At 40.9% G+C, this 25,839-nt stretch overlaps 1 protein-coding gene across 2 annotated transcripts in view; it reads left to right on the top strand.

Annotated features, from left to right (window-relative positions):
* Positions 1-25,839, top strand: part of F13A1 (coagulation factor XIII A chain) — a 59,510-nt gene that overhangs the window by 30,484 nt on the left and 3,187 nt on the right. For both annotated transcript variants that reach the window (XM_041475427.1, XM_041475428.1), the window contains exons 6-14: positions 952-1,059; positions 3,539-3,713; positions 6,802-6,940; positions 13,254-13,357; positions 14,163-14,251; positions 15,112-15,265; positions 15,843-16,130; positions 20,102-20,262; positions 23,082-23,218. In XM_041475427.1, coding sequence (XP_041331361.1) covers positions 952-1,059; positions 3,539-3,713; positions 6,802-6,940; positions 13,254-13,357; positions 14,163-14,251; positions 15,112-15,265; positions 15,843-16,130; positions 20,102-20,262; positions 23,082-23,218 — 1,355 coding nt within the window. The remainder of the gene's footprint in view (positions 1-951; positions 1,060-3,538; positions 3,714-6,801; positions 6,941-13,253; positions 13,358-14,162; positions 14,252-15,111; positions 15,266-15,842; positions 16,131-20,101; positions 20,263-23,081; positions 23,219-25,839) is intronic.

The following is a 25,839-nucleotide window of genomic DNA, read 5'->3' as shown; positions in this document are numbered from 1 at the left end:
CAAAAATCCTATTAGCATGAATCATACCTTTCAGGATGCAAGCACAGAACATAAAACCTAACACCACATAGTTTCTGTCACAACCTTGAATGTTAATATAAGTTTGTGTATCTAGAAGATATTTGTTTCATTATTGTGCATTTCCCTGTCTGCTACCATTTTCCAGGGGACAGAGGTATTTTCCTTTGCTATGCAGTTTCTTCTAAGGAAAATGAAATACATAGCAGGGCAAGTTCTGTGACAAATGGTTTGTGGTCTATTTAGACACCTCTGCCCTCAATTCATTCTTGTGCTTGTTCATGCTAGATTGAAAAAAATGTGCCTTTTCACTCTATTTTTAAAGAAGACTGCTTTAGGTCACTTGGTGTTTTTGATGTCTAAATTTTTTAGACCAGGATTAATCTATATAATAAGCTTTTGGCTTGTCAATTTAAAACAGATTTTTAAAATAACTTTGAAATACAAGTGTCTTCAAATTACCACTTGCAAACCACATATTGTTCAAGTTCCCAGCAATGCACCGGCTGTGTTGGAGAAGCCCTGGAATTAGTAGGTCTGGAATCTGTGAAGGACATAAAGTCCTTTACAAGTAGACAAGCTTCTTGTAGTTATTATTATATACCCTCCTCTTATATACTTGTTAGCACTTAAAAATTCCATGTCCTGTCAGAAAGTCTGTGTTGTCATTTCAACCTTCTGGAAACTGGACTGAGATTGAATTGAAAATTCTCTTCCCTCACAGACTCTTACATTTTTATTTTTTTTTCCCACACATGGGTGATTATTCCAGAAGAAAATTTCTATTGTTAAACACAGAGTTTTGATGTGACCAGCTGATTTTGAAATTGATCATCAATTACAACAACAGAGAAAATAGCTTTGCCTGTTCTTTCCAGAATAAAAAGTGAGTCAATTTTTCCCCTGTGTCCCTTTTTATTTTCTTTTATCTAGTTTGAAGAAAACGTTCTGGATGCTTGCCTGTTCCTGATGGACAAGGCAGAACTGGAGCTCTCTGGTCGTGGAAACCCAATCAAAATCTGCCGTGTTGCCTCAGCAGTGGTATGTAATGGATGCCTAGTATGTGCCAGAAGGGACTCATAAATCAAAACTGGGCTGATTTAACTGGCCCTCTTGCCCTGACATGCTCTCTACAACACACAACACGCCAGTTGTCCATTCTGACAATTGTCCATTCTGGGGTCTGACACTTTATTTCTCTCCACTAAAGTTCAAGCAACTGCTGTTGGCTTATTGCCTTTTCCTGAGAATTGTGCCTCACTGGTGGGAAAGCCACTTTTAGACATTGCACTCCAGGCATAAGTGTTTCTTATGTGACAATGTGCTCCTTTTCCAGTAGCTAATATAATTGAGGAAGCTGTTTCTTCTATGGACAATACAGTGGTGTGATGGGTGGAATTTTGGATGGGGAACTGAGGGACTTTATGTGGACTCCAGTGCTAACCTCAATGGGGTCTTAGAACACTGCAGTGGTGCATGTTATGTCTGATCCAAGCCCCAAATGACCTAATCAGGCTGAGAGCAGTTATATAAGTAGCTTTGGCCCCAGAGGAAAACACTGTGGGGACTGTCCTCTGTAACATGAGGTCCACAAAACATACCCCCATCAGAATAAAAGTGCCTAAAATAACTGAGAAGACTATCCAGACCTCTATTCTTTCCAGTTGCCAGGCACCAGGAATCATGCTATGGGTAAAAGAGCAGTCCCATCCCTAATATTCAAGATGCTAGACTCATCCAGGTTGTGGAAGACAGAGGCTGAGTCCTCTCTTTTGCCTTATTAGATGATGCTTTCTGCTTTCCAGAATAATACTGTAGTCATTGAGCTAGAGTAATTAGATATTTTCCTGAGCCAGCTACTAAAATAGACTGTCCACAAGACATGGCTGCTGGAGATGGATGATTCTTTAACCCATTTGTTATAGCATTTGCCCAGGCTTTAAGAAAATGAGCTCCTTGTCTTAGAAGACATTGAAGTGGAATCTTCAGCCTCTTAGTCTTGCATGTTAAATGGAATAACTTCAGCAAGAAGTATTCTCTCTCTACTTCTCTTTGTCTTTTGACATTTTAGTTAGTTCTTTCATCCCAGATGTTAGAAATACAGTTTTGGACCTTTGGATAGAAGAAAGAATCAAATGTGGTTTCCTCATCCCTGAACTAGTAGATGCAAAAGTCCCTCATGTAAGGACTGTGGAAATCCTCAGGACAGAACTGAACAAAGTTTATGAATCCAAATAGGTCTTGGATATTAGTTAGGTTTTGAGCCACTCAACATTTTAGAGAAATGGAGGAGTTCACCATTGAAAATCCAGGACTCGATGGACTTTAGGGCTAATCTGCAGAATTGGGCCATAACTGGGTAGGGGATTTGGTCATTGAAATCTAGACCTGAGTAAGAAGTGGGGAAGAGATGCTGAAATCCCACCTGTGTTACTCAACCTCATTCTTGCTCAAGTTGAAATGTGGTAGAGTTGAGCTTGTCTGAAGACATGGCCCCCCATGCTGGAATCCTTCTGAGGCTTTCTGGCATGGCAGAGCAGGTGGAGTCCCTCTCTTCTTCCACTCATTACAGTCAGAGCAGAGAGTGAAGATCAACATGCTGTCCTGTCCTTGAAGTGATTATTTTCTTGGCTTATTTCCTACACCAGTGAGATGGGCACAACCTCTTAACCCGTTGGTTATGACTCTGAATACTTATCTCAGTTCAGTCCTAGAGTTCACAGGAAGTCGATTTTCTAATTATAAAAGAGTAGTTAATGCAGCCAAAAGCTTTTAAATGAGAATTGTGATTTATTTGGCTGGCGTGTAGCTGTTCCACATTAGCATAATTAAAAGGTACAGCATAAATGAGCTTTTTGCACAGCCTCAACTGGTTTGGTTCAAATTGCAGCTAGGAGAAGTATTGCTCGTTAATGCCTATCAGCACAGCCATTAGTCAGCAAAACTCTTTGTTTTGTATAATCTTACCAGAGGAAAACTTACGCAGCAAATTCCTTCTTGTTTTCATGTGGGCCAGACCAAAGAAATTTGTTTCTACTCTGAAAATAACAGTGGACTCGTTCTCCTCTCAGTCTGTTGTAAATCAAGAGTTATTTTATTAAAATCTCTGGGCTGATATGGACAGAGAAACAGATAATGGAAAGAGTACAGCTTAATATTTCTGAGACTTGCTTACCAGTATATAACTGATTGCGTTTACTTAAAATACACAACAATAAGCATGTTTAATGTTAATAAAACTTATTAACTGGCAACATGGATACCCAGTGTGGTGATTTAATTTCAGATTTATTTTTCAGTGTTTGACCTTCATTCAGAATTGTTCAGTGATGGAGAATCCATGGCCCTTAATAAGATTGTCCTATTTATACCCCTACCTTCATAATGAAACACTTCTGTCTTACTTTCTAGCCTAAGCTTGGCTATATTCACTCTCTCTCATCCTATCGGTTTGCTGAGTTAAAGAGCTTTATGTTATTCAGTCTCTGACACATCTAATGCTCATTTCCTTTGATTTTAGATTAACTCCAGGGATGAAGATGGTGTGATTGCTGGATCCTGGAACAATTCGTACGATTATGGTGTTGCACCTTCAGCCTGGACGGGAAGTGTGGACATTCTCTTGGAGTATTACAGTTCTAAGCAACCTGTCCGATATGGCCAGTGCTGGGTTTTCGCTGGTGTCTTCAACACATGTAGGTATCAGTGAGAAAAGCTCCAAGCTGCTGTGTGGCTCCTGCTTAACAGGGTTTTTTGGTAAAACCAACTAAAATACTTCTTAGCTCTGTGCTGTTCAGGAGTAAATAGTAGAGATACTTAAAAATACATGGCTAAAATAGGTGGTCTTTAAAAAAACTTCTGGTGTGTCCTTCAGGTCAGCTGCTCTTCCTCACAAATCTGTTAACTATTTATTGGTTCAGAGAAATGTACTCAGTGACTCATGAGGGTGAGTTTGTGTGAAAGAAAGTTGAGCCCTTCAGCACAGTCCACATCTCTGTCAAGAATTCTTAGACAGCGTGCTTGTTGTCTAGACCTAAAAGATTAAATAACTACTCAATATGGGATATGTGATAGTGTTTCTGCTCCAGAAAGGCCAAATCTTACTACTGAGTATCGCTCCCAGAAAAATAGAGGTGCACTGTCCCTGCACCTGTTAACTGAGCACTGTTAACATTTTATGTGGCGTTCATGAGCCAGAAGAATGGGGAAAATAAATGATGGCCTAGTTTATGAATTGTCTAGCACTACAAGGTTAAGTCTAAACACATTTGGTCAAACTAGAGTTCTAGTGTTGCAGTAAACAGAATGTTGCAGGTCATAAAAAACAGTGGGGAAAGCAGCATTGGATTGGTCCCATATTTTGACTGTCTAGCACTTTCTAACAACATCATCTGCTTATGGACAAGAACACACTTTGTGGCCTCTTATGGAGTTATTCCAACAGGTCCATGTCCTTCCTACGCTGGGGACCCCAGAGCTGGAGGCAGCTCACAGGGTGGGGTCTCAGCGGAGCAGAGCAGAGGGACAGAATCCCCTCCCTTGCCCTGCTGCTTTGGATGCAGCCCAGGATGCTGTTGGCTTTCCGGGCTGCAAGTGCACACTGCCTGGTTATGTTGAGCCTCACACTGTGGGTTTGAAAAAGTTCATGCGAATGTTTCTTATGGATGCAATTCCTCGCAGTGGACTCCGTGGGCTACTTTGTCTTCTCTGCTTGTTCCCTCATCTGGATTTCCCTAGATCACAGACACACACACACACACCAGTTCTCCCACCTTCCCCCCACACTTGCCCTGAATCACCACTACGCAATAATTTGCCTGCAGGCCACTGTGAAACTGGGGCGATGCAGCAGAGCCCGGAGCCTGCTGTGTTAAAGGGAGAGGCGTGTTTATCTGGGGCAAAACTTGGCTTGGTTTGCTGACTAAGTTAGTCAAGTCAGAGACCTGGCACTTTGCACTGCAAGTATAAAGTTTGTTGAACATTATGAAATGAAAATATTGTCCAGTATTGGCTGATCTGATGATAGCCACTGACACATCCAGCTGCTGACCACTGCACAGGGGACAGCGAAGGTCCAAACAATCATGTGCAACTCTCACGGTCGTTTTGAGGTGCTTTTGAGTCTCTCATCTGTCAATGTTTTACCATTGTGACCAGTCCAACTTTCCAAGGTCACTATATCGTACACTCCAGATACTCATCTGTTAAAAATGCTAAAACATTCCAAAAAATGGTCATTAATCTTGAAATTGTCAGACAAATTATTTCCAATGAGCCCTGATGGCTCATGTGTTGGAAGCCTGGGAGGGCACTTGAATTAAGTTTAATCAATAGGTACATATGGTATTGGATGCATCCAGGTAATTTTTCATCCAGGAACTTGAAATGAATGCGCAGTGTTACACTTTATTGGGAGTCACAGTAGTGACAGTAATGAATATACAAAACCCAGCAGTAGCAGCAGGGCTGTTCAGCTCTGCAGCATTGGAACTATTTTTAAATAGGATTTTCAATAAAAATATTTTCCCTTAAAAAAACCCCACAAAACCCCACAAAAAATCCACCCCAAACCAAAAACCACAGCTACCATGGCCGCCAAAAAACCAACCAAAAAATGGAAAAAAACCCCAACAAAAAAGATTTTTAAAAAACCCAAAACAAAAAACTAAAAAAAAAAAAAACCAACCAAAAACACACAAACAAACAAAACCCCAAAAAACCAAAACAAACCCCATCAACCACCAAACACCTCTCACCCTCTCTTTTCTGCAGAATCATGTTGGCTCCTAAATTTAAAGTCAGGACCTTTTTCTGGCTGAGACAAAGTGTGTAATCTGGAGTAGCTGAGACGATGTGTCACCCCACAGAGCCATTCCTCGAGCCTGGGGATGTGCTCCATGCCTATTTATCTGCCAGGGTACACAACAAACACAGAAGCCTATTGATGCACTGTTGCAGATTATGGACATAGCTGTAGCATTTCCACAGTTTTTCCACATCTCTTGAATTTATCACTTGTCAAATGGTAAGAAGGGTCATCAGTGCTATTTTGTGATGGTGTGAGAGTTAAGGCTAGGGGCTTTTTTTTTTGATCCTCCTTTTAAAGTCTTAATGAAAGAAGGGACTATTGACTACAAAATGCTGTTACTTGGCAGGCAATATAAATTATGTAATCCATTTTATTCTGATTCTCAAACCTTATCATTTCAGGTGCAAATAATGCAGCTTTTCCCCATTGTTAACAGTAATTTTCTACTTCATTCTTTGTGTTCTCCAGATCCCATCTGACAGCAGACATCAAACAGGACAACTCCAAATAAAAACTCCTTAAAATGAGATACTTTTTATTAATTTTCTTTTTAGCATAGTCTCATAATTCTCAAAAGTTACTGATACTAAGAGACCTAATATATTGTGTATCTCTTGCAAGCTCAAATTTATTTTCCTTTGTATCACATTTGGTCATGCAGCTGACCCATTGCACCCAGGTTTGACCTGAAATTCCACCATGTGGTCACTATGCAAAGCTGTTTTTAAACTATTGGTAATCAGATGCTTTGGTTATAACCCTTGTACCAATGTTTGTTTTTAATGCTCGTAATTTTGAGACCAAATCAAATATTTAACATGTGCAATATAAATCAGAGAGAAGGAATTATTTGGGTTGATTTGACTGTTTTCCCATTTTATTCTGGTTATTACTATTTCTGTCCTCTCACCCTGTCATCCATGAATGCCGTCTCCATATTTGTCCTTCTCATCACACTTCTGTCTTTGCCACAGTTCTGAGATGCTTGGGGATACCTGCAAGACTCATTACCAACTACTCTTCTGCCCATGATAACAATGCCAATTTACGGATGGACTTCTTTCTGGATGACGAAGGAAAAGTGGACACCAGACTTACAAAAGATTCTGTCTGGTGAGTCCTGGAAAATGCCTTTAATGTGTCAATGATCTAAGTAGTAAAAAACCATGATGACAGTGCCTGTATTGTGTTTATTTCTCTGTGCATTGAAGAACACTGCTGGCTTATGTGAAACAGAATGAATAGATGGCTGGTAGGCTGACTAATACGAAGACTTGTGGTGTAAACAGGCGATCCCTGGGGAATCCTGCTATTAATGTTCCCATACAGTGCTCATTTAAGCACACAGGAGAGCTGGAATACGCTTGTATTCCTTAGGGACCAGTTTTTCTAAAAATGGAAGGGGATAGGATGGGTATTTCCATCCTTCTGGAGCCAGGCTCCAAAGGGTACCTCAATACCTATGAAAAAACACCCTTTTTGATCTGCTTGTGCCCAGTTTACATATTTGTAGACTGGTTTTACATTGTGTGCACAAAGTCATTGTTGCAAAGACAAAACAAACCCTGTTTAGCTGAAAAAGAAACAAGTCAAGGTACCATAAAAGATACTGAAATGCTATCACCAGATTTATGAAAAAAGGAAACTCGCTAGGGCCAAGAGGAGTTTATACATTCTTTTTGAGAAGGCAGTCCTCTAACTGGCTCTTCAAAGTCTTGCTGTCTTCTGTCTGACAGGAGAAGTGTAGCATATATTGATTATATGCTCTGTGTGGGATTTTGGCCCTCAAGCCTCTCCTCCTCAGAATGAAGAAATGAATGTGACCTCTACATTCCTATATTCAGGAGATACTTGTCCTATTCAACATTAATATACCTGACTTGTGTCAATGAGATCTTCAACTCATTAGCATAGCAGCTCATCAGCATGTTTCATTAATAACTTAATCTCTGGAAGTATTTGTATTAAAACTGCAATAAACCCACTATGTGGTGGAGGAAGTGACTGAACCTGTAGCTGTGGCATCTTTTATGTGATTTCCATATTCAAGAGGAAATCTAAGGAAAGCAGGTTCATTTACATGTGACGCTTGTGTCACAGCAAGACAGTAGTTGAGACTAGAAGGGACCCTTGGAAGTCACCCAGCCTTCCAGCTCAAAGCACTGTCAGCTAGAGCAGGTTGCTCAAGTCTGTGTCCAGTTGGGCTTCGAGTATCTCTAAGGATGGGCACCTCACATCTTCTCTGGGAAACTTGTGCCAGTGCTCAACCATTTTCACAGTAAGAAAAGTGTTTCCTGATCTTCACACAGATTTTTCTGTGTTTCAGTATGTGCCCATTGCTTTTTGTCCTGTCCTTGGGCTACTGAGAAGACTCTGGCTCTGTCTTATTTCCCTCAATTCCCCAACCAGGAATTTACACACATGATAAGATCCTACTCAGCCTTCCCTCTTCAGACTGAGCAGTCCCAGCTGCCTTAGTTTTTCCTTGTGTACAGTCTGTGTTGTATCAGCTATTCCTTCCAGGTTTTTTTTATCAGCAAACTTGCTGAGGGTACAGGGGGTCTCGTAATCCAGGTAATAATGAATCTATTAAACAGTGTCAGACCCAATATTGACCCCTGGGGTACACAACTAATGACTGAGCTTCAACTGGGGTGATCACTACTGATCACAACCCTCTGATCCCAGCAATTCAGCCAGTTTTCAATATATCTTGCTGTCCTTTTGTCTAGTCTATACTTCAAAGGTTTGTCTGTGAGGATGTTCTGGGAGATGGCACTGAAGTCAAAAGGACCAGCCCCATGCAGTGGTCTCCCCTTTGTCCTTTCAGTCACTTGTTTCATCAGAAAAGGCTCTCAGGTTTGTCAGGCACAGCTGGCTGCTTGTAAATCCATGCTGACTACTGCCGATCACCTAGTCCTTAATAAGTTTGGAAATGTTTTCCAGAAGAACTTGCTCTATAACCTTCCTAGAGATCAAAGGGAAGCTGACAAGTCTCTCTCTCCCTGGATACTCCTCTCTCTTGAAGAATAGAGCAATATTTAATTTCCCCCAGTCTGCAGGAACTTCCTCCAATTACCATGATCTTTTGAAGATAGATATGAGCAGTCTTACAGTGACACTGGCAAGCTCTCTCAACATTTTTCATCAGATAACCTCATATTTCCCATCAGACCCATTGGACTTGTGTGTATTCAGTTTGTTTAACTGTTCTCTATCTTGTTACTTGTCCAGTTTTCATTGTTCCAAACCTCCACACTGGTCTCATGGGCTGTGATTCCTGAGGGCAAATCTTAGCAGTAAAAACCAAGGCAAATAAAACATTGAATGCCTTCTCCTAATCCTTTTTCACCAGGTTGCCTGCTGTGTTCAACAGCAGAGCCACATTCCATAGGCTTCCTTTTGACACTGATTTGCTTGCACTTCCTGCTGCTCTTCACATCCCTTGACATACTTTTTTTGCCCCATTCTGGCTTTCCTATACCTGTGCCTGCATGCTCAGACAGTGGCTCTGTTTCCCTCCTGGTTACCTGTCCCTCCCCGCCTCTTTCTTAAACACCTTTTTTTTTTTTTTTTTTTTTTAATGTTGGAGTTTAATTGGGACCACCCTGTGGACTTGTGCCACTTTTTGGTTGATATCCTGCACACAAGGATGAACCATTCTTAAGTCTGGAGGAGGTGACTCTTGAAAAACATCCAGCTCTTGTGCATCCATCTTCTAATTAGAACTGCCTCCCATGGGATGCTTCCAAGCAGGACCTTAAACAGGTTGAAGCCTACTCTCCTGAGATCCAGAGCTGTGGTCCTGCTATTTGACTTGTTGCCACCTGTTAGTATCCTTGGGCAGTTTTGCTTGCTGTCTGTGAGACAGAAGGACTCAGCATGTCTCGTGGGGCTGGTCCTTTTATGGCTCAGAGAGCTGTAAAGGAGAAGTCTTCTGAAACCTCTTCTGCCTGTTATAACAGATGTGAAACAAGAGCCAGCGACTGGGATCCTCAGCACGCAATCCATACACACCCAGCAATGGATCATTGCTATGTTTTACAATTTTCACTGTCTCATCCCTGCTCTCCTTCTCCTAACCTGACCTATGAAATACATCCCACCAACTTTTGACACTTCCTTTTACTTCCCTACCTCTATTTTTCTCAGCTGTTTCCCAAGACTTCTTAATTTAATCTCTTTTCTCCTGCATTCTTTTGGGACAGGGTCAGATCATCCAAAATCATCCTAGACCCAGTGAAATCCACATGCAATTTTGCACTAGTATTTCATCCTTCCAGCCTACATTGCTTTTCTTTGGCTTGATAACTTTTTTGACTGCTTTGTTCATCCTTTTATCCTCCCAGTGCATTTATTAGTACATGGTGCACATAACCCTTTGGGCATGACTTAATATATACACTTCTTTTCATTTCTCCTCTGTGTCCTTTCTTTTCATTACACTGTAACACTCCTTGGTAGCCCACATGCTGCCTTCTAATGACTTGTGTCTTAACCCTGATTTTATTTTTAATGCCTCTTTTATTTCTTTTTTTAAGAGGACAAGCTCGGGGTATTTATAATGATTTTTTAAAATGCATTTCTCACTTTTATTTATAATCTCTTGCGAACTGGAAGCAAAGCTCTTTTTCTTTACTAATATATCATTTCTATTGTACTCTAGCCTTGTACTGCTGGAGCTGATCTGTCTTCAGGTCTTAAATACTCTAGACTTCAGGGATACTTGGAGCCAGGATTTTTAGTCCAATCAATCTCTGAGTGTGGGGCTCCCTCTGAATGTTATCTGACATTTATTTATTTTTATTAAAGATTGTCTTCTCCCTCAGGATAGGAAACAACACCACCACAAAAAAAACACAAATACAAAATTACACAGAGTTTGCAAAAAGTTATTTTTATAAATCTGGCCGGATTTGGGGCCATCGGTACTGTCTGTTCCCTTGTCTTTCTTGATGATGATGTAAAGACACTTAAAGAATATTTCCCTTGGATGGGAATCAAGACTCACTCCTACTGTGAGGTCCAAGCAGATCAATATCAGCATCTCAGCAGAAATTTTCTTGATGTCACCCAACCCCATGCGAGTTCAACCATGTCCAGCCCTGTGGAGAAAGCCCTTCTGAGACCTCTGCTCTCCCATTTAGTTCCAGATCACTTTGCTCTAATTTCTCAACAATATTATCAGTGCCTGACCCTAGCAATCCCTCTCAACCTCAATGCCTGAACTTGTTAGCTCATAAAAGGGCAGCAGCTGCTTCCAGCATCTGCCTGTCCCATAAGCAATACGAACTACGATTCCTGAATTGTCTTCCAGGCATAAAATCCGCCTGGTCATATTTTATTAATTTCCCCATTGCTTTGTTTAGTCTATCTGTAATTATCTCTGTAAATATTTAATGGTCACTACATTGATCTCTATTGCCATTCTTGCTTTCTTTAATGTCTCAGGCTTGCTGTAGAATACAACAATTATAGAATCAGTTCAACAAGTTATGGCCACAGAATCAGCTCCTCAGTGACACTCACTTCTATAGGGAGGTTTCTGCTACCTTTGGAAAGGCAAATGTTTCCCTCATCCTCCTTTTCTTAATGCTCACTGCTCTACAGGCATTGTCTTTCTGTCCATTCAGATTCTATATCCTTATGTGTATTTGTTATTTGCATGGAGGCAGACCTAAAAAATTGCCATCCTGTTGTGTCCACACTACACCAATAGAAACCAGAAAGAAAGGTCCTATCCCTAAGACAAATACAGAAAAAATTATAGTAAAACTGTTTTGCCTAATCAAATAATTAGACTAGATTTGCCATTTTCCACACTGTTACCCCACTCCCAGCCTTGTTTTTATCATCCTTTCCTTTTGCCTGCTCTTCAGGTTCTTCTTTCGCAGAATGCAAAGCCGGTGACACATCCGACTTTGATTCAAAGTGAACCAGAGAAGGCTTCAGGGCAGGGATTGTCTTTCTCATATGTTGGCATAGCAGTTTGCAAACACCCACCTTCCATGAAGGGTGTCCCCATTCTCAGGTAGCCCTCAGCAAAGTTCTGTGAGCATGATTCAGCGCTGACTATTCAGCAGCATCAAAAATTCTCTGAGTGTGCGTCATTTTCCTTGAATAATTCCTTTTTCTGTAGTGCTGCTTCATTAACTCTCCTAACTGACAAGTTTTACCCTGATCCAAGCTTTCATTTCCACTTTGAAATGTCTTGTTAGACAAGTTTCAGATCCTTCTGACTCTGCTCCATAGCTGGTTTTCACCTATTATTAATGGAATGGTCAGAGTTTAACAATCCCCATTTTGGTTGCTAATATCATTGTGTGTACTAGAGGCTATATCAGCAGCTGCACAGATGTAAGTTTATTCAGATCTGCTGTAGGATATGTATAATTTGCAAGCAAAATTGCCCCTTTCTGTACTCTTTCCTTCTTTTATTTTTTGCAGTAATGAAATTCAAACACTTTGCTGGCTTTACTGAGATATCCTCTTTCCAGATCATCTTTTTTTCTTGCTTGTGCTTTCCCTTGAGCCTCAGTAGCATTGCTGGAAGTTACAACATCTGTCCATCTTTTCTGTTTATATTTGAAACACCCAGGGCAAACTGTGATGGTGCTCTGCTGTCTTTTTAATTCTCCTGAGCATCCAGCCAGGTGAGAACATTTTAACCCTGAGCACCTAGATAAACTACTCTCAGAATTTTATAATTGGGGTCATGGACCTGGGCCCTAAAGATCCAAGCTGGCTCACAGTGATTGTAGGTAGGTTTTAGGAAAAGATGTGTGTTTTAGGAGATCTGACATCATGCCTGACACATGGGAAAAAACTTACAAGAAATCTACATTGAAGATAGCTTTAGAAAGGCTGTGCAGGGTCTTTTTCTCAACCAACATGGAAGCCAGCAAAGCATGCTGGTTTTGAGCCATGGAAACAAAACTACACACTGTATGTGCAGAGCTGATCCTGAATCTCTTCATAAGAGATGCCAAAGCTTCAGTCCGAATAATTATAAATATCTTTCATTGGCTTGAAGGTTCAAAGTTTGCTTTAGCAGGCAGATTGAAGTGGAGGTGTCTGGCTGGAAAGGGATTCTAGTTTGTGTAGTTTTTCATATACCCCAGCAATTTCCAAACACTGGCATATCTTCTGAGACATTTACACTCAGAACATATTAGAACAATCAAAAAACCTTCTTCAACTTTCAGTCAAGAAACTACAAGGAAGGATTGTGGCTTTCAGATTTTAACAGCTAGGTAGCAAACTTACAGACCTAAAAATCTGTTCTTTTTAAAGAGTCAACATTTCTATCCCTGAACTGACAAACAGTGTTATTGAAGCAATGCCAGGACATAAATACACAGGAATTGTTTTGGTCTGTGTGCTTATTTCCAAGAATTTAATATACTGGTCTCATCTCTTGTCTAAGGAATTATCATTGCTGGAACGAAGCTTGGATGACCAGACCTGACCTTCCTGTTGGCTTCGGAGGATGGCAGGTTGTTGATGGGACACCTCAAGAAACCAGTGATGGTAATATTGCTTGAAGTCCTCCTTAGTTCACTTTCTAGTGTTTGGGATCTCTGTTTCAAACAATGAGTTGACGATAGCTGAGCCAGTGGCACCATAAGGCCAGTGATAACTTCTTGAACCAAATAACCACACTCACCTCAGGGCCTTCTCCTGATCTGTTCTGAACTCTAAAATAAATCTGTCCTTATCATAAGACTGCTCATGATGCCCTGGAACACAAAATCCTGCATGAGAAAGGTCCTGCTTGGTACTGAAGAGATGTGATCCTGTTGCCAAAGATGGCTTCTCACATTTTGGAGTACCTATATAGGAGCCTGATCAGATTAATTCTCCTTTACTTTATGCAGCCCTAACTGAACCACAAAAGCAGGCATTAGACAGGAGAAAAAAAAAATCACTGGTCTTTCTTTCCAGTCTTTAATTTCCCAGCCCTTAAAATACAATCTTTTCAAATTTGTTGCAAGGTCTTAGCCTGTAAGTCACTGTGGTGTACCTGACTCCTCCCAAAATTATCTGTTTTAACCAAACCCAGCTGTAACTGTATTTCTCAAGCTGTGCTTGAGACCTACAGTGGATGTTATAGTGCCATTAAAGGTACTGAACCACCAGGTTGCTCCAGATCTGAGTCTATGTTATCTACAGGGCTGGTAACAAAATTAAGCTTTTTGCTCCTTGATCAGCAGTTCCTGTAAACTATTAGAAGATTTCATCAAATCCCAAGAATTTGGTTTTTTTGAGAAAACATAATATTTTTACATGTTTTTAATTTATTTAGTCTCTCACTTTGTCTCTCTTCTCCCCATAGGTATGTACAGGTGTGGTCCAGCCTCAGTTCAAGCCATCAAACATGGTCATGTTTGCTTCCAATTTGATGCTCCTTTTGTCTATGCTGAGGTACATATGTGAAAATTTTTACTGCAGTGAGTGATATCAGTGAGACCATAGTGAGACAGAAGATAGGGCTCCACTTCAATTTATGGATTGAGAAGTTACTTCATGTATACTTCATGTGACAGAACAATCTCATCCTTATGTTTTGACATGCCGGCAGGTGTGATATGGCTCTAATGAATGACAGAGATTTCTCTACTCTCTCCTCCCCGTTGTAATAATAAGAAAAAGCTGCTCTGACTTCATTGAATCTTCAGGCTGTAGCCATTTTTCCTTCCAAGATTCAGCTATGCTGAATGGGTCGCTAGATCTAGCTGCTCATTCTTTCTGCTCACCACATTCCTTTTGGCTGCTGTGAGTCATGGAGACCTCACATGGGTGATTTGACTGACAGATCAGAGAGGGAAATATCTCAATAAGGAGACAGAGAGCCTGGTCTGGAGCTTTAACCTCTTGCATCACCAGAGGAGGCATGCCCAGAATTGCAACACTGCAGGACATGTTTCTCTCTAATTGAATTGTAAATGGTTTAGGACAGAAAAGAATGAAGATATTTTAGCTATTAAGCATTCTCCTCTCTATTTCTAAACCTTTTTGGTACAAGAAATGTGTAGTAGTGTTCCTTAAATTTGAATGACCTCTCTGTAGCCTTGTAAAGTTTACACTCTCTGTAATTCTGGAGCTGTGAATAGTAAAATGCATCTCAGCATACAACTAATTTGACTAATTTTAAACATGAAATGTAGATGTGAGTAATTAGTGGGACTTCAAATCAATGTGTCATTATTTTGGGGGGGATAGGCTGACTCCTCTTCTTCTCTCTACTTCCATATATCTCAATCTTCTTTCATTTAATTTCATAGGTGAATAGTGACATTTTCTACACAAGAATGGAGAAAAATGGAACCCAAGTGGTAGAAAACATTGACACGACCCGTATTGGGCAGTTGATTGTGACCAAGGAAGTTGGAGGTGATGGAATGATGGACATTACTGAAGAGTACAAGTTCCGAGAAGGTAACCTGAAATGAGCTGGGGCCATATGGACATAGACTTATCTCAGTCAAATCCTGGATGATGACTTGGAAACCTCTGTCACTGAGGGAGTTTCATGAAAAGCTGCCAAAGTGCTCGCTGGAATTCCTTATTTGTAACTCCATCCCAGAAACACTGTAGATGCCTTGATCATAAGGCACAAGCAAAGCACAAACTTTGCTACTCTGAAATGCTTTAGCCTAAGTAAGTTGTAGTGAGAATAAAGGCCAGTCATGGAGCAAGTCAAAGCATTCAAAACAATTCAAGGCTTTCTGTACAGATGTTTAGACATTTCTTATTCAGGCCCGATGTTCACACAGAGTTAACCAGTGTATTGATAAGAATTCAGCTACATCAGTTTGTCTGATATGGCTTTAACACCAACTCCCTTGGCAGCTGTGAAGTTACCCCACTGTTAATGTTATCCCATGAGAGTTCACTGTCCTCATTTGTTTATTTCAGCTACTGCAAACTGTGGAAGACACACCCTTATGATCAGTAGGTGGGCTAACGCTGCACTTCTGTTTCTTTTCTAAGTCTGGTTTTCATTCGTTCCTAGGCTCAGATGAGGAGAGGCTGGCTCTTGAGACTGCTGTGATGTATGGTGTTAAAAAACAAAGTATCCAAGACACCACGTACCAGCCACAGACAGATGTTGACATGGACTTCCAAGCGCAAAAGGCAGTCCTTGGCAATGACTTTAAAGTCACTATAACTTTCAGGAACAAGAGTCGCAACTCCTACACTGCAACTACCTACTTTTCGGGCAACATAGTGTTTTATACAGGAGTCACAAAAAGTGAATTCAAGAAACACTCTTTCAGTGCAAAACTGGAACCCTCGTCATGTAAGTCTTGCATAGTTGTTTTCTGTGTTATTAGCTTTCACCAGTGTTTCCACTGGGTAGAGCCAATTCTAGTGGCTCGGGGTAGGAATATTCCATTGGGTATCAGAAGGATCCCCTCCCTACCTTGGGCTTGATCCCAGGATCATTTAAAGCTGAGGCTGTTTTCTTCCTGCATAATGCTCTTTTACACCAAGCTGCATGTCTGGGAATTGTTAGTTTTTCTTTTTTAGTGCAAAAGAAATCAAAGGAGCACAGGTATTAAGCTGCAAGATATTGTTTTTCCTTTGAATTCCTTTATTTTCCTAGCAGCATTTTAGCGAGTGAAGGGGAAGATCTGGTTCCACAGGGTGTCATGTACAGAAAGGGTGTATTTTTTTTCTTACCTGGTAGAAGCTGACAAGTTCTGAGCAGATTCAAGTGAATGTCTTGCTTTGGAGGACTGTGTGGTTCAGGATTTCATATTTACAGTGACCTAAAAAGTTTATATGTAATGAGAATGTGTCATGATAGGGCAGGGACATTTGTCAGCTGGGCAGGAGCCCCAAAGGTGAATTATCTTTACAGATGCAGCATTTACTTTTCATAGTGCCCTCTGGAATACAGTAGGGAGATCCTGCCTCCCACTTCTCATGAGAGAAGCAGTTCCTGGCAGACCAGCTCAGGAGGCTGTGGGCAGGTTTTGGTACTGCTCAAAGTAGGGAAGAGGGATGTTCTCCTTTTTAAACTTGGACATAATCTATTTCCTGTTAGCCATTGCAACAGGTGTTTAGGACCAGCTGTACTTCCAAATGCTACCTAGCAGGCTCTAGCAACAAGTGACTGCCAGTCACTTGTTCTCCTGACAGGCCTGTGTCCTTGGTGTCCTTGGTCAGTGCTGCCAGCTCAGCAAAAGTCGTGACCATGTCCACTTACAGAGATGAAGTAGAGGATCCTTCACTTGAGTTCCCTGCTGAGAGAGTCAGCAGCCATGACTTTGCCTTCTAGACACTGCTACTGGCAAATCAACCTTTCTGAGTGCAGGAGGAGTGGCTGGAATTTGGGAACCCAAAGGATGGGCCTCCTGAACTGGGTCTGCTGCTGGATCACAGCAGTCCTGGCTGACCTCTGAGCTTTCTATCTTCTCTACCTCATCCCAGCTCAAGAGACACTGTGAGCCCTCTTTCTTCCAAGAGAACTAGTTTTGTCTCAGTGAGAAGCCTCCGTGGAACCACAGTTCGTATCAGGCCACAAAAAAATTCCTCTGCTTTCCTCCTCACTTTGAACATCATCTGAAATGGTGCATTTTATTTGGAGCTCATTATTCTGCAGAAAGTAGAAGTCCACTGATAAAGATCTTCTTGTGAAGGTTAATAAAACTTCTACCTCCAACTTGTAACAAAGCCCTGAGAGCTACTTACTGATTCTTTCTCGCTCTGTGGATCATTTGTAGGGGGCCTGGAAATGAAATTGGATTGTTCCAATATATGCTATCAAAACACAGTGTGAGGGCTTATAGTGACTTACATCAGTTACTAAATATCTAATCTGAAACACTGCAAAATTTTGGAGACTTGAACAGGTACAGCAAAAAAAATCAGTTTCAATAATCTTGGTCTAAATTCTGTGCCACTTCTTTGATGAGAGAAAATTCAGTCATCTTGTAGGAGAAACGTCTGCTACATTTTCTGGCTGTGATTTGTGCATGGTTACAGGACTTATTTATGTCTGCACTTGTATCAAAGGTCTGTGTAGGGTATTACTACCTAAAATACAGTTTCTGCAGTGCTTTCAGGATCACCTGGCTCCTCTCTGCAAGAAATGAAATTAATAGATTTTTAAACATTACTGAGCATTATAATTATTTTCTTCTAATTTAAGTAAATGCTAAGAAAAAAGCTTCTTTAAATAGTGCTGGAAACTCTGAATTGAGCAATGGTGAGTGAATGCAGACTGGGGAGAGGCACCTGAAAGAACAGAACATGGATGTTTATGTATGTGTAGCAAGAATATGCCCCTATCACTGCTTCTCGACAATGAGACATTTTTAAAATTATTCCCACTTTTCAAGGTGGGGATTTGCTTATATCTAAGCTACAGTTATCAACTTGTGGGGTGCTCTTCTCTGCAACAGGACAAAAACTCCTCAGAAATTACACCATTTCTGAAGGTGATACATGAAATTTGAACATTAATTTTTTCACCTTTTCCTTGGAAAGAAGTACATGTAGGATCAGGAATAGTGTCTGAGCAGGTGGGCAGTGTGAAGGAGGTAGTGTGATTATCTGCAAGTGCATGAGAACAATCTGTCAGGGATGTAATGGGAGGATACCTTCCAAGGCACCCAAGCAGGATTTGTTCAGGTCAAGAAGTATGTGTGTGTGTATAAATATATATGTAACAAAAAATTACAATGCTAAACAGATGTATTAAAGGCCTTCAAAATACTGAAAGCATAAGGTAAGCTAAGTTTTCAAACAGGAAAAGAATGAATTATTTTCAGAATAATGATGAAAGGAATTGTGTGGGCTGAAAATATCTTTGAGGATTTGAATAGCTTAAACCTTCCAGTGCCTTCAAAGGTGCTCTTGGATCTACAGAGTTATATTTAGTTTTCTCTATTTTTTTGAAAAACTATAAGGCAACTCAGTGTTGTGTCTCCCTTGGCTTTCCCACATGCAGTAAGTGGTACTGACAATTTATCAGCACAACCAGTGCTAAGATAATGGAAATATTTTTTTTTCCTGCAGTGATTAATTTTAAACTGGAAAGTTTACCTTTTCTTCCATTGTAAAGTAAATTTCTCCTGGTTTGTAACTAATTTATTTACTTATTTACTTCTCAGATGAGAAATACCTTGCCTGAATTATAATTTACTGTTAAGGGTATTATGGGAAATACTTTTACACAAGATAAAGAGTGAGAGGGAGGGAGCAGGAGTACATCAAGTAATTTTAAGGCTGGCCTAGTAAATCCAGGTCAGGTGGCCACCAAGGGAATAGCTTTGAAACCAAATCAAGGAACTGGTTTTGATGTGAGCAGATCAAAAGAGCGAGAAGGGGTGAATGTCATTTACCCAACTGAGTTCAATTATCTCAGTGTTTCCAGTGTATGTCACAAATACAATACAAATAACAGATAACAGTAATCACCATAGGTAACAGATGGGAGATCTTGATGTGTTTACTAGGGTTGTAATGAATGTTTATAGAGAGAAGAGCTTCAGGTCTATATATTTTGCCTGGTCAGTTAGTTAGCAGGTCTGATTCTCTGCATCACATTCTCACACCATTGTTGGCCTGGGAATTGCAGTTCAATATAGTTAAAATTAATGATTCCCTGCTTCTCAACTATCTAGCCTACAGGGACTTGTTCCTTCCGATAATTATTGTCAGAGAGCACGTGAAAGCTCTCTGGAGGGCATGGTAGTGACAGGAAGACCTTCTTGCTAAATTTTGCAGGCAAGTCCAGTGTAGAACAAAAGCAAATATCCAGCCAGGTCCTGGAGAGCAGATGATCTCCCAGGTAACCTGCATGGGCTCACACCCCCCAATTGCTGCTCTGGTGGCATCCCTGGAATAGGAGTAAATTGAAAGAGCAAACATTTACAGGAATGATACTCAAAAGCTGGTTTGGACCTCTGTGCCAATAGATACGTATTTCCAGCTTTCCTTCTCATTTATTTTGTGGTAGCACCTAGAAGCCTTCAACAGTGGCCTGGCCCATGCTGAGGGTACTGGGCAGGGGCTGTGCACAAACCCAGCCCTTGCCCCTGGAAACTCACAGCCTAAATGGAAAGAGGGAAAAATTAGAGGGGAAATGGTGTAGTAAAGAAATTAAGTTAGTTTGAGGAAAAAAAAATCAAAGCCATTCTTTAGCTCAAGAGCCACCTTTTTTCCAAGGCACTCATGTAATTGGCGCTGGCCATGATGAGAGGAGCAGTTAGTGATCAGATTGCTTCAGATGCCTTTTTTCTTTCCTGTGTCTCCCCTCAGCCACCTCTTTTGACATTATGATCAAATCGAGCGAGTACATGCGCGACCTGCTGGAGCAAGCCTCCTTTCATTTCTTTGTGACTGCACGGATCAATGAAACGGGGAAGATTCTGGCCGTGCAGAAGGCAGTAATGCTGGAAATTCCCACCCTGCGGATCAAGGTAGCTCAAGGTTGGGGTGGAAGGAATGTGTTCCCTACAAGGGTGTTGCATTGACTTGTGGGGTGGAGGAGCGTGTGCGCTTACACACATCAGAGCACCTAACATGGACCTTATAGAGCAGTGGCTGGCTGGAGGGTGTGAGGGCACATAGCTACATTTTATAGTGTATTGAGCATCCCTACATTGAAGACAGAGGCTGACAGCAGCACTGGTAGGGAAGAGCTGAGATAATCTCGGTGGAGGAAAGAGGGGAAAAGATCTGAGAAAGCTGAAGAAACTCAAAGGGTAAGAGAGATTACTCACTCAAGTTCCTCAAATTCTTTAACTACTTCAAAAGTCTATTATGTTTAAAGCAACACAAAACAGGGGCCTCTTGCTGAAGAACGAAGAACACTGCTATTGAAGCAATTTTGCTGGGAAAGCTTCCGCAGGTATTGTGGAAAGTTTCTCCAAACTTGAACGGGCAGCACTGATTCAGAACAATGTCTTGGGACTTCAGTGCTTTGCTGCCACTCTAAATGTACTGTAGCAGTGCTCCCCGAAAGCTGGAGTATTTCTGCAGTGTGTTTCTACAGTGGTGTGGTACCTATGAAAATAGAGAAGAGTAATGTCTGTGATACTACAAGGAGTCTATGTTGTATGGCAAAGACAAAGCATTTTAATTTAACTGGGATTAATTTAACAAGCCTCTTTAACTGGGATTTAAACTTCTCAATTCACAACCGGGCATCCAAATAAATTGCATTAGTTTCAAAAGCACCAAGCCTTCATCTGCTTTGAATGATGGAATTTGGATATGCTTTTTTCCTAATATTAAAAAAAAAAAAATCAGAACACATATTCAGGAAACTTTATATAAGTATGAATATGGCTCCATAAAATTCAGGACCTTGAAAGAAATCCAACTTTTCCCCCTTCTATATATTTATTTGAACTAGTGCTCAGGTTTCCATATAATAATTTATGTAGCAACTGCAAAAAAATCTTTTTTTAGAAACGTGGATCAAGACTACATCAAAGTTTGCCAAAAAATTGACTCTGTTTCATGGTCGTTAGAAATACCATGATATTCTGATCAGAAAATTGTATTTTCAAACAAAATATTTTTGGTACTAAGCATTCCAGAGAGGAGGTAAACAAGACAAGTAAACTCTACTTCAAATACCTGTCTTCAATAACCAAATTTTAAAAGTAAAGAATTCTTTCAGTTCAATACTTAAACAGAACATCTTCTACATCATCTCAGATTTTCAACTTCAAAATAGTTTATCCTCTCTGCTGTTCTGAAGAAAGGACTTTTAACACATGGAATAGACTGTTGTCCAAAACCCATGTTTCCGAGTAAAACTAAGTTTTTCTCTTTTCTGTTGCTTTGGGGTGTATGAAAATACACTGAAATTTTAAAAGCTGGGTTTTTTAAAGGTGTGGGGGTGGGGTGTGTATGCAGGTATTGATAGAGGAAATTTTGATTTATTGTTTTTAATGAAATTTGGGATAGTTTATCTGTTTAGTTTTCTTGTGCAGTTTGGCCGGTGGATGTGATTGGCAGACCAAATTTCTTGATGTGAGAGAGAAGAATGAAAAAATGCATCTCCCATTATGTCTTTAGATGAACCTTTGATCTTTGTCTGTTGGTCTAAGGAGATTGTCAGACTCAACAGTTGAGGAAATTACACCATATTCTAACCTTGAGATCAGGTTACAAAAATAAGAGCAGCAAATGCATATCATGATCTCAGCTGCAAGTCTGGGACTTCAGGATGATTTTGATTCACACCCAGTGATCTTATATGATCGATTGAAATTAAGAGGTTATAGGATCCCTAATTGAGCCAAGACTTCTGAAAATGCCAGTGATATCCTTTTGCATATTCAGGTGGCCAAATGCTATTGAGAGCTTAGTTGTGTCTCCTCCTTTACTCCAGTTATTTTATTGGTTTTTGGCACAGAGTAATCCCTTAGACCAGAGCCTATGCAGCTTTTTGCAAATGTCATACTTCCTTAAAGCACCACTTTAAATTTATTGACAAGATACTTGATTTTCTTAGTTACCTTTCTCAAGGCCCTTTAATTCCATTGACGGACCATAAAGTGGGCTGGAAGATCTGCCAGCCTTAAGATAAAAACCCTTGCCTGAGCAAAATAAGTACACATTTTCTGTGAGAAATGCTGAATTTCCAGGGGGATAAAGAGCCCCCAATCCCCATGCATGTAGCTGTTGTTTAAAAACACATTTCTTTGGAGGTTTACTATTTTCCAATGCAAAATATGCTGCTCTTTTGCTTACACAGGGTTTGGAGGAAAGCTGGCCTCCAGGCCTCCATAAGGCACACGTGCAAAGTTAGAAACTCTTCAGAGCACGAGAAGAGAATGCAAAAGCAAGGGGAAGATGGGCATGACAATTTTGAGGGTGTAACCACATAACCTGGTGTTTCTAATTTAGGGTAGTAAGACTTGCCCTTCTCTTCTGGAGCTTATGTCCTGAGCAATCCCTTCAGTGCTGGTGGGAAGCCTGAGAAGGGGGGCAGAGTCTGGAAGAGAGGCCCCATCAGCTGGACTCACACTCAGTTGGGCCCTCAGCTCCAGAACTGTACATACAGATCTCTAGTTTTCTATGGAAATGAGGGCCAGCCTCTCGATCTGCCATGTGGTTTGAGGGAAAATTACAATGGGTAGAAAAACGTGCCATCCAACAATTTTGCTCTCACTAGGCTTTCTTTGCCTCCTGCAATTTTGCTGTGCGCTCTGTTCTTCTGCCTTGCCTGTACTGTGTATGTTATTAACAGTTTCTGGCGCATTGTCCTTTCCTTATCTTGCAGACCAAAGGTGAACTGGTAGCTGGTAAAGAAACGTCTGTGGTTGTGGAATTCACCAATCCTCTGAAACAAACCTTGGAGAATGTCACGCTCCGCCTCGAGGGACCTGGCATGCTGAGAACAATAAAAAAGCAGTTCGGGTAGGGAAGAAAGCACAACCAGCTGGGAGTTTGTCCCCTGCTTGCTCACAGTAGGAAGCTCACAAGAGACACTTAACTAATGCTGTGCTGAGTAATTTAATTCAAACACTCTCTCTGTACTTTAAAATCCAATACACAGGGGTGCTATAGGTCTCAATAGTCAGTAGAAGTTGGGCTATCCAGAGAGATTGTGAGAGCATTTCATTTCCTCAGTACCAGGGTTGGAGGAATTGGCAGTATTTGTGGGTAGTTGCTAGTGCAGCCCAAAGTTTACTTTTTCACTGTATTACATTATTTTTAGCACTTGACAATAGCACCTACAAGCCACTATTGCAGAGAGGAAGATTAATCCTGCACTTGAAATGTTTACTGCCGCTCACTCAGCATGTGCAAATCGAGTCCTGTGCTGTTTTCTAGAAAGGGCTTTTCTCTGCTCATGTTAATCATGATTATACAAGACGTTCAGGTACCTCAGATGATCTTTTCAAGCTCATGTCAAGACACAAAATGTGTGTTGTTTGCAGAGTCTGCTGGCACAGCTGCGGCGTGTGTGTGAGCGCACAGCTCCCCCCAGTAGCTCCACTGCACAGGGCTGTCCTGGCACACAGACATGTTCCCAGCACAGGGCACTCCCAGATCTGAGGAAAAGGAAAGCCACCTTCATTATTCTCAGAGTCACACCTTACATTGATACCATGATATCCCTATGCTAAGCAAGTTGTAAATCTTCTTTCTGTTTGAGTTCAGTGTTATGAGCTTAGCATTAGCCAAGGGTATATAACAAAGAAACTTGGAAAATTTTGAGGCTATGGGCATCTATCTATCTGGGCTTAGTATCTATCATTACCTGAGCTGATGGTCCCCAGGTGTGTGTAAAAGGAGTTTGAGAAATTGCCTGTGCTTCAGCAGCTGCATAAATTGTCAGCGTCCTCTGCAGCCGGCAGGAGAGGTCTCATCCTGACTGCACCAGGGACAGGGATAAAGAGATCAAAACCAATCTCCAGAGTAGAGCTGATAGAAAAATAACCGTGAAAGGGCAACATACTGCGTTTGCTTTGTGCACAAGGTATGTCACAGATGCTGCTGAGCATGACTCAGCATGGTCCACATGAGTTACACAAGTTGTGGCAATAGCCCTCATTGCTGCCCAGCTGTGCCAGTCTCCCCTGTTGTTCTGCATCCTTTTTGATCCAAAAGCTGCTGGGGACTGCCCTCACCTTCAAGGATGCAGAAATTATCAGGTGCATCAAAGGCACAAGAGTTAGGGGAGAAAAATGACTCATGGAACACACGTCATTTTCCTTAGAGTCACCATGTTTTTCCCTTTTCAGTAATGCCCTTGGCAACATTGAAAATGGAAAAGGATCAGCTTAGTCATTTTAAGATTTAACTTCTCTGAGATGAATGTAGGATGCAGGTGATACACACAGAGGACAGAGCAAGGGGCAGTTGTAGTTTATTTAAATAATAATCACATTTATCTCCATGCATTCAAAGTGATAAATGGCTCCAGTGTGATGATGGCTCAGCATATTATGCAGAATCATTCATCACTGAGTTCTCTCCCAGTAAAATCAGATCACGGTGGCTTACTCCATTTGCAAAGAGACTTGAACACATTCTAGGTTTTCCCCACCCTTTCAACACTTCCCTATTTACCAGGGACTGTTACATATCGGATGGAGCTTTTACAGTTCTAAGTGGGGATAAGGTTTTTGGCCTCTGTGTACTTTTGAGGTAGTTTTTCTTTATCACTTGAGTGGCTCCAAAAAACTGATCATGTGTGACCTAGCTGATACAACATTATTCTGGCAATGTAGTGGCTGGGGGGCTTCAGTCTTGACCATTCATAAAGTCTATATATAGATAAAGATATTGATATTTAGCTATTAGCCTCAGACAGATGAGGAGCATGAGTTATGGAAAAGCCTTTGGCAGCAGCGATTCTTACTCAGGGCATAGTCTTTGCATGACAAATGAGAATTAACTAGGCAGTGATGGATAGTGCTAAAACAATTATAGCCAAGCATACTTTCACACTAGCAAGTAAGTAATTTTGAGTGCTTGTATATGTCAGAGCTAAGCTAGTATTAGCATCTGTAGAGAGAAGCAACATATTTTAGAAACAGGACAGTAGAGAGACAGGAAAAGGCAGGTTTGGTTTCCCAGCACAGCTATTGTCTTCCTGCACATGCACACACACACACACACGTATATGTACTGAGATGAGAGCACTATAAAGCAAACATGGTAGTGCTACTCTCTCTCACTGGAGCCCTGTGAAGCTGCGGCCCAAAAATCTTCATCCTTAGAAAATCTGGACCCCCAACTGCTCAAGAAGTCTGCACAGCAGACTTCTATAATTACTTCTACACTTACCATTCAGATAATCCCTTGCAGATAATTCCCATAAACTCTAAAATGTATTTTACTTTCTTCAGCAATTGAAGTCATTGGTTTATCATGATTCCATTTTAGCGGGCATCTGGTAGATGCAAGCTGACCAGCTATAGGGAACAGAACCTCTCTCATTAATAACAAAGGCAAAAAGAGGGAAAACACTTGCTGGAAGCAGTCTGCACATGCTCATATCAAAAATATGATCTTTCTCTGTTTTTTTT

The sequence above is a fragment of the Pyrgilauda ruficollis genome, unplaced genomic scaffold (genome assembly GCF_017590135.1).
Source record: "Pyrgilauda ruficollis isolate IOZ18807 unplaced genomic scaffold, ASM1759013v1 scaffold35, whole genome shotgun sequence".
In the NCBI taxonomy this organism is placed as follows: domain Eukaryota; kingdom Metazoa; phylum Chordata; class Aves; order Passeriformes; family Passeridae; genus Pyrgilauda; species Pyrgilauda ruficollis.
Note: the sequence above shows the minus strand (reverse complement) of the source record. Positions and strands in the feature narration are given on the sequence as shown.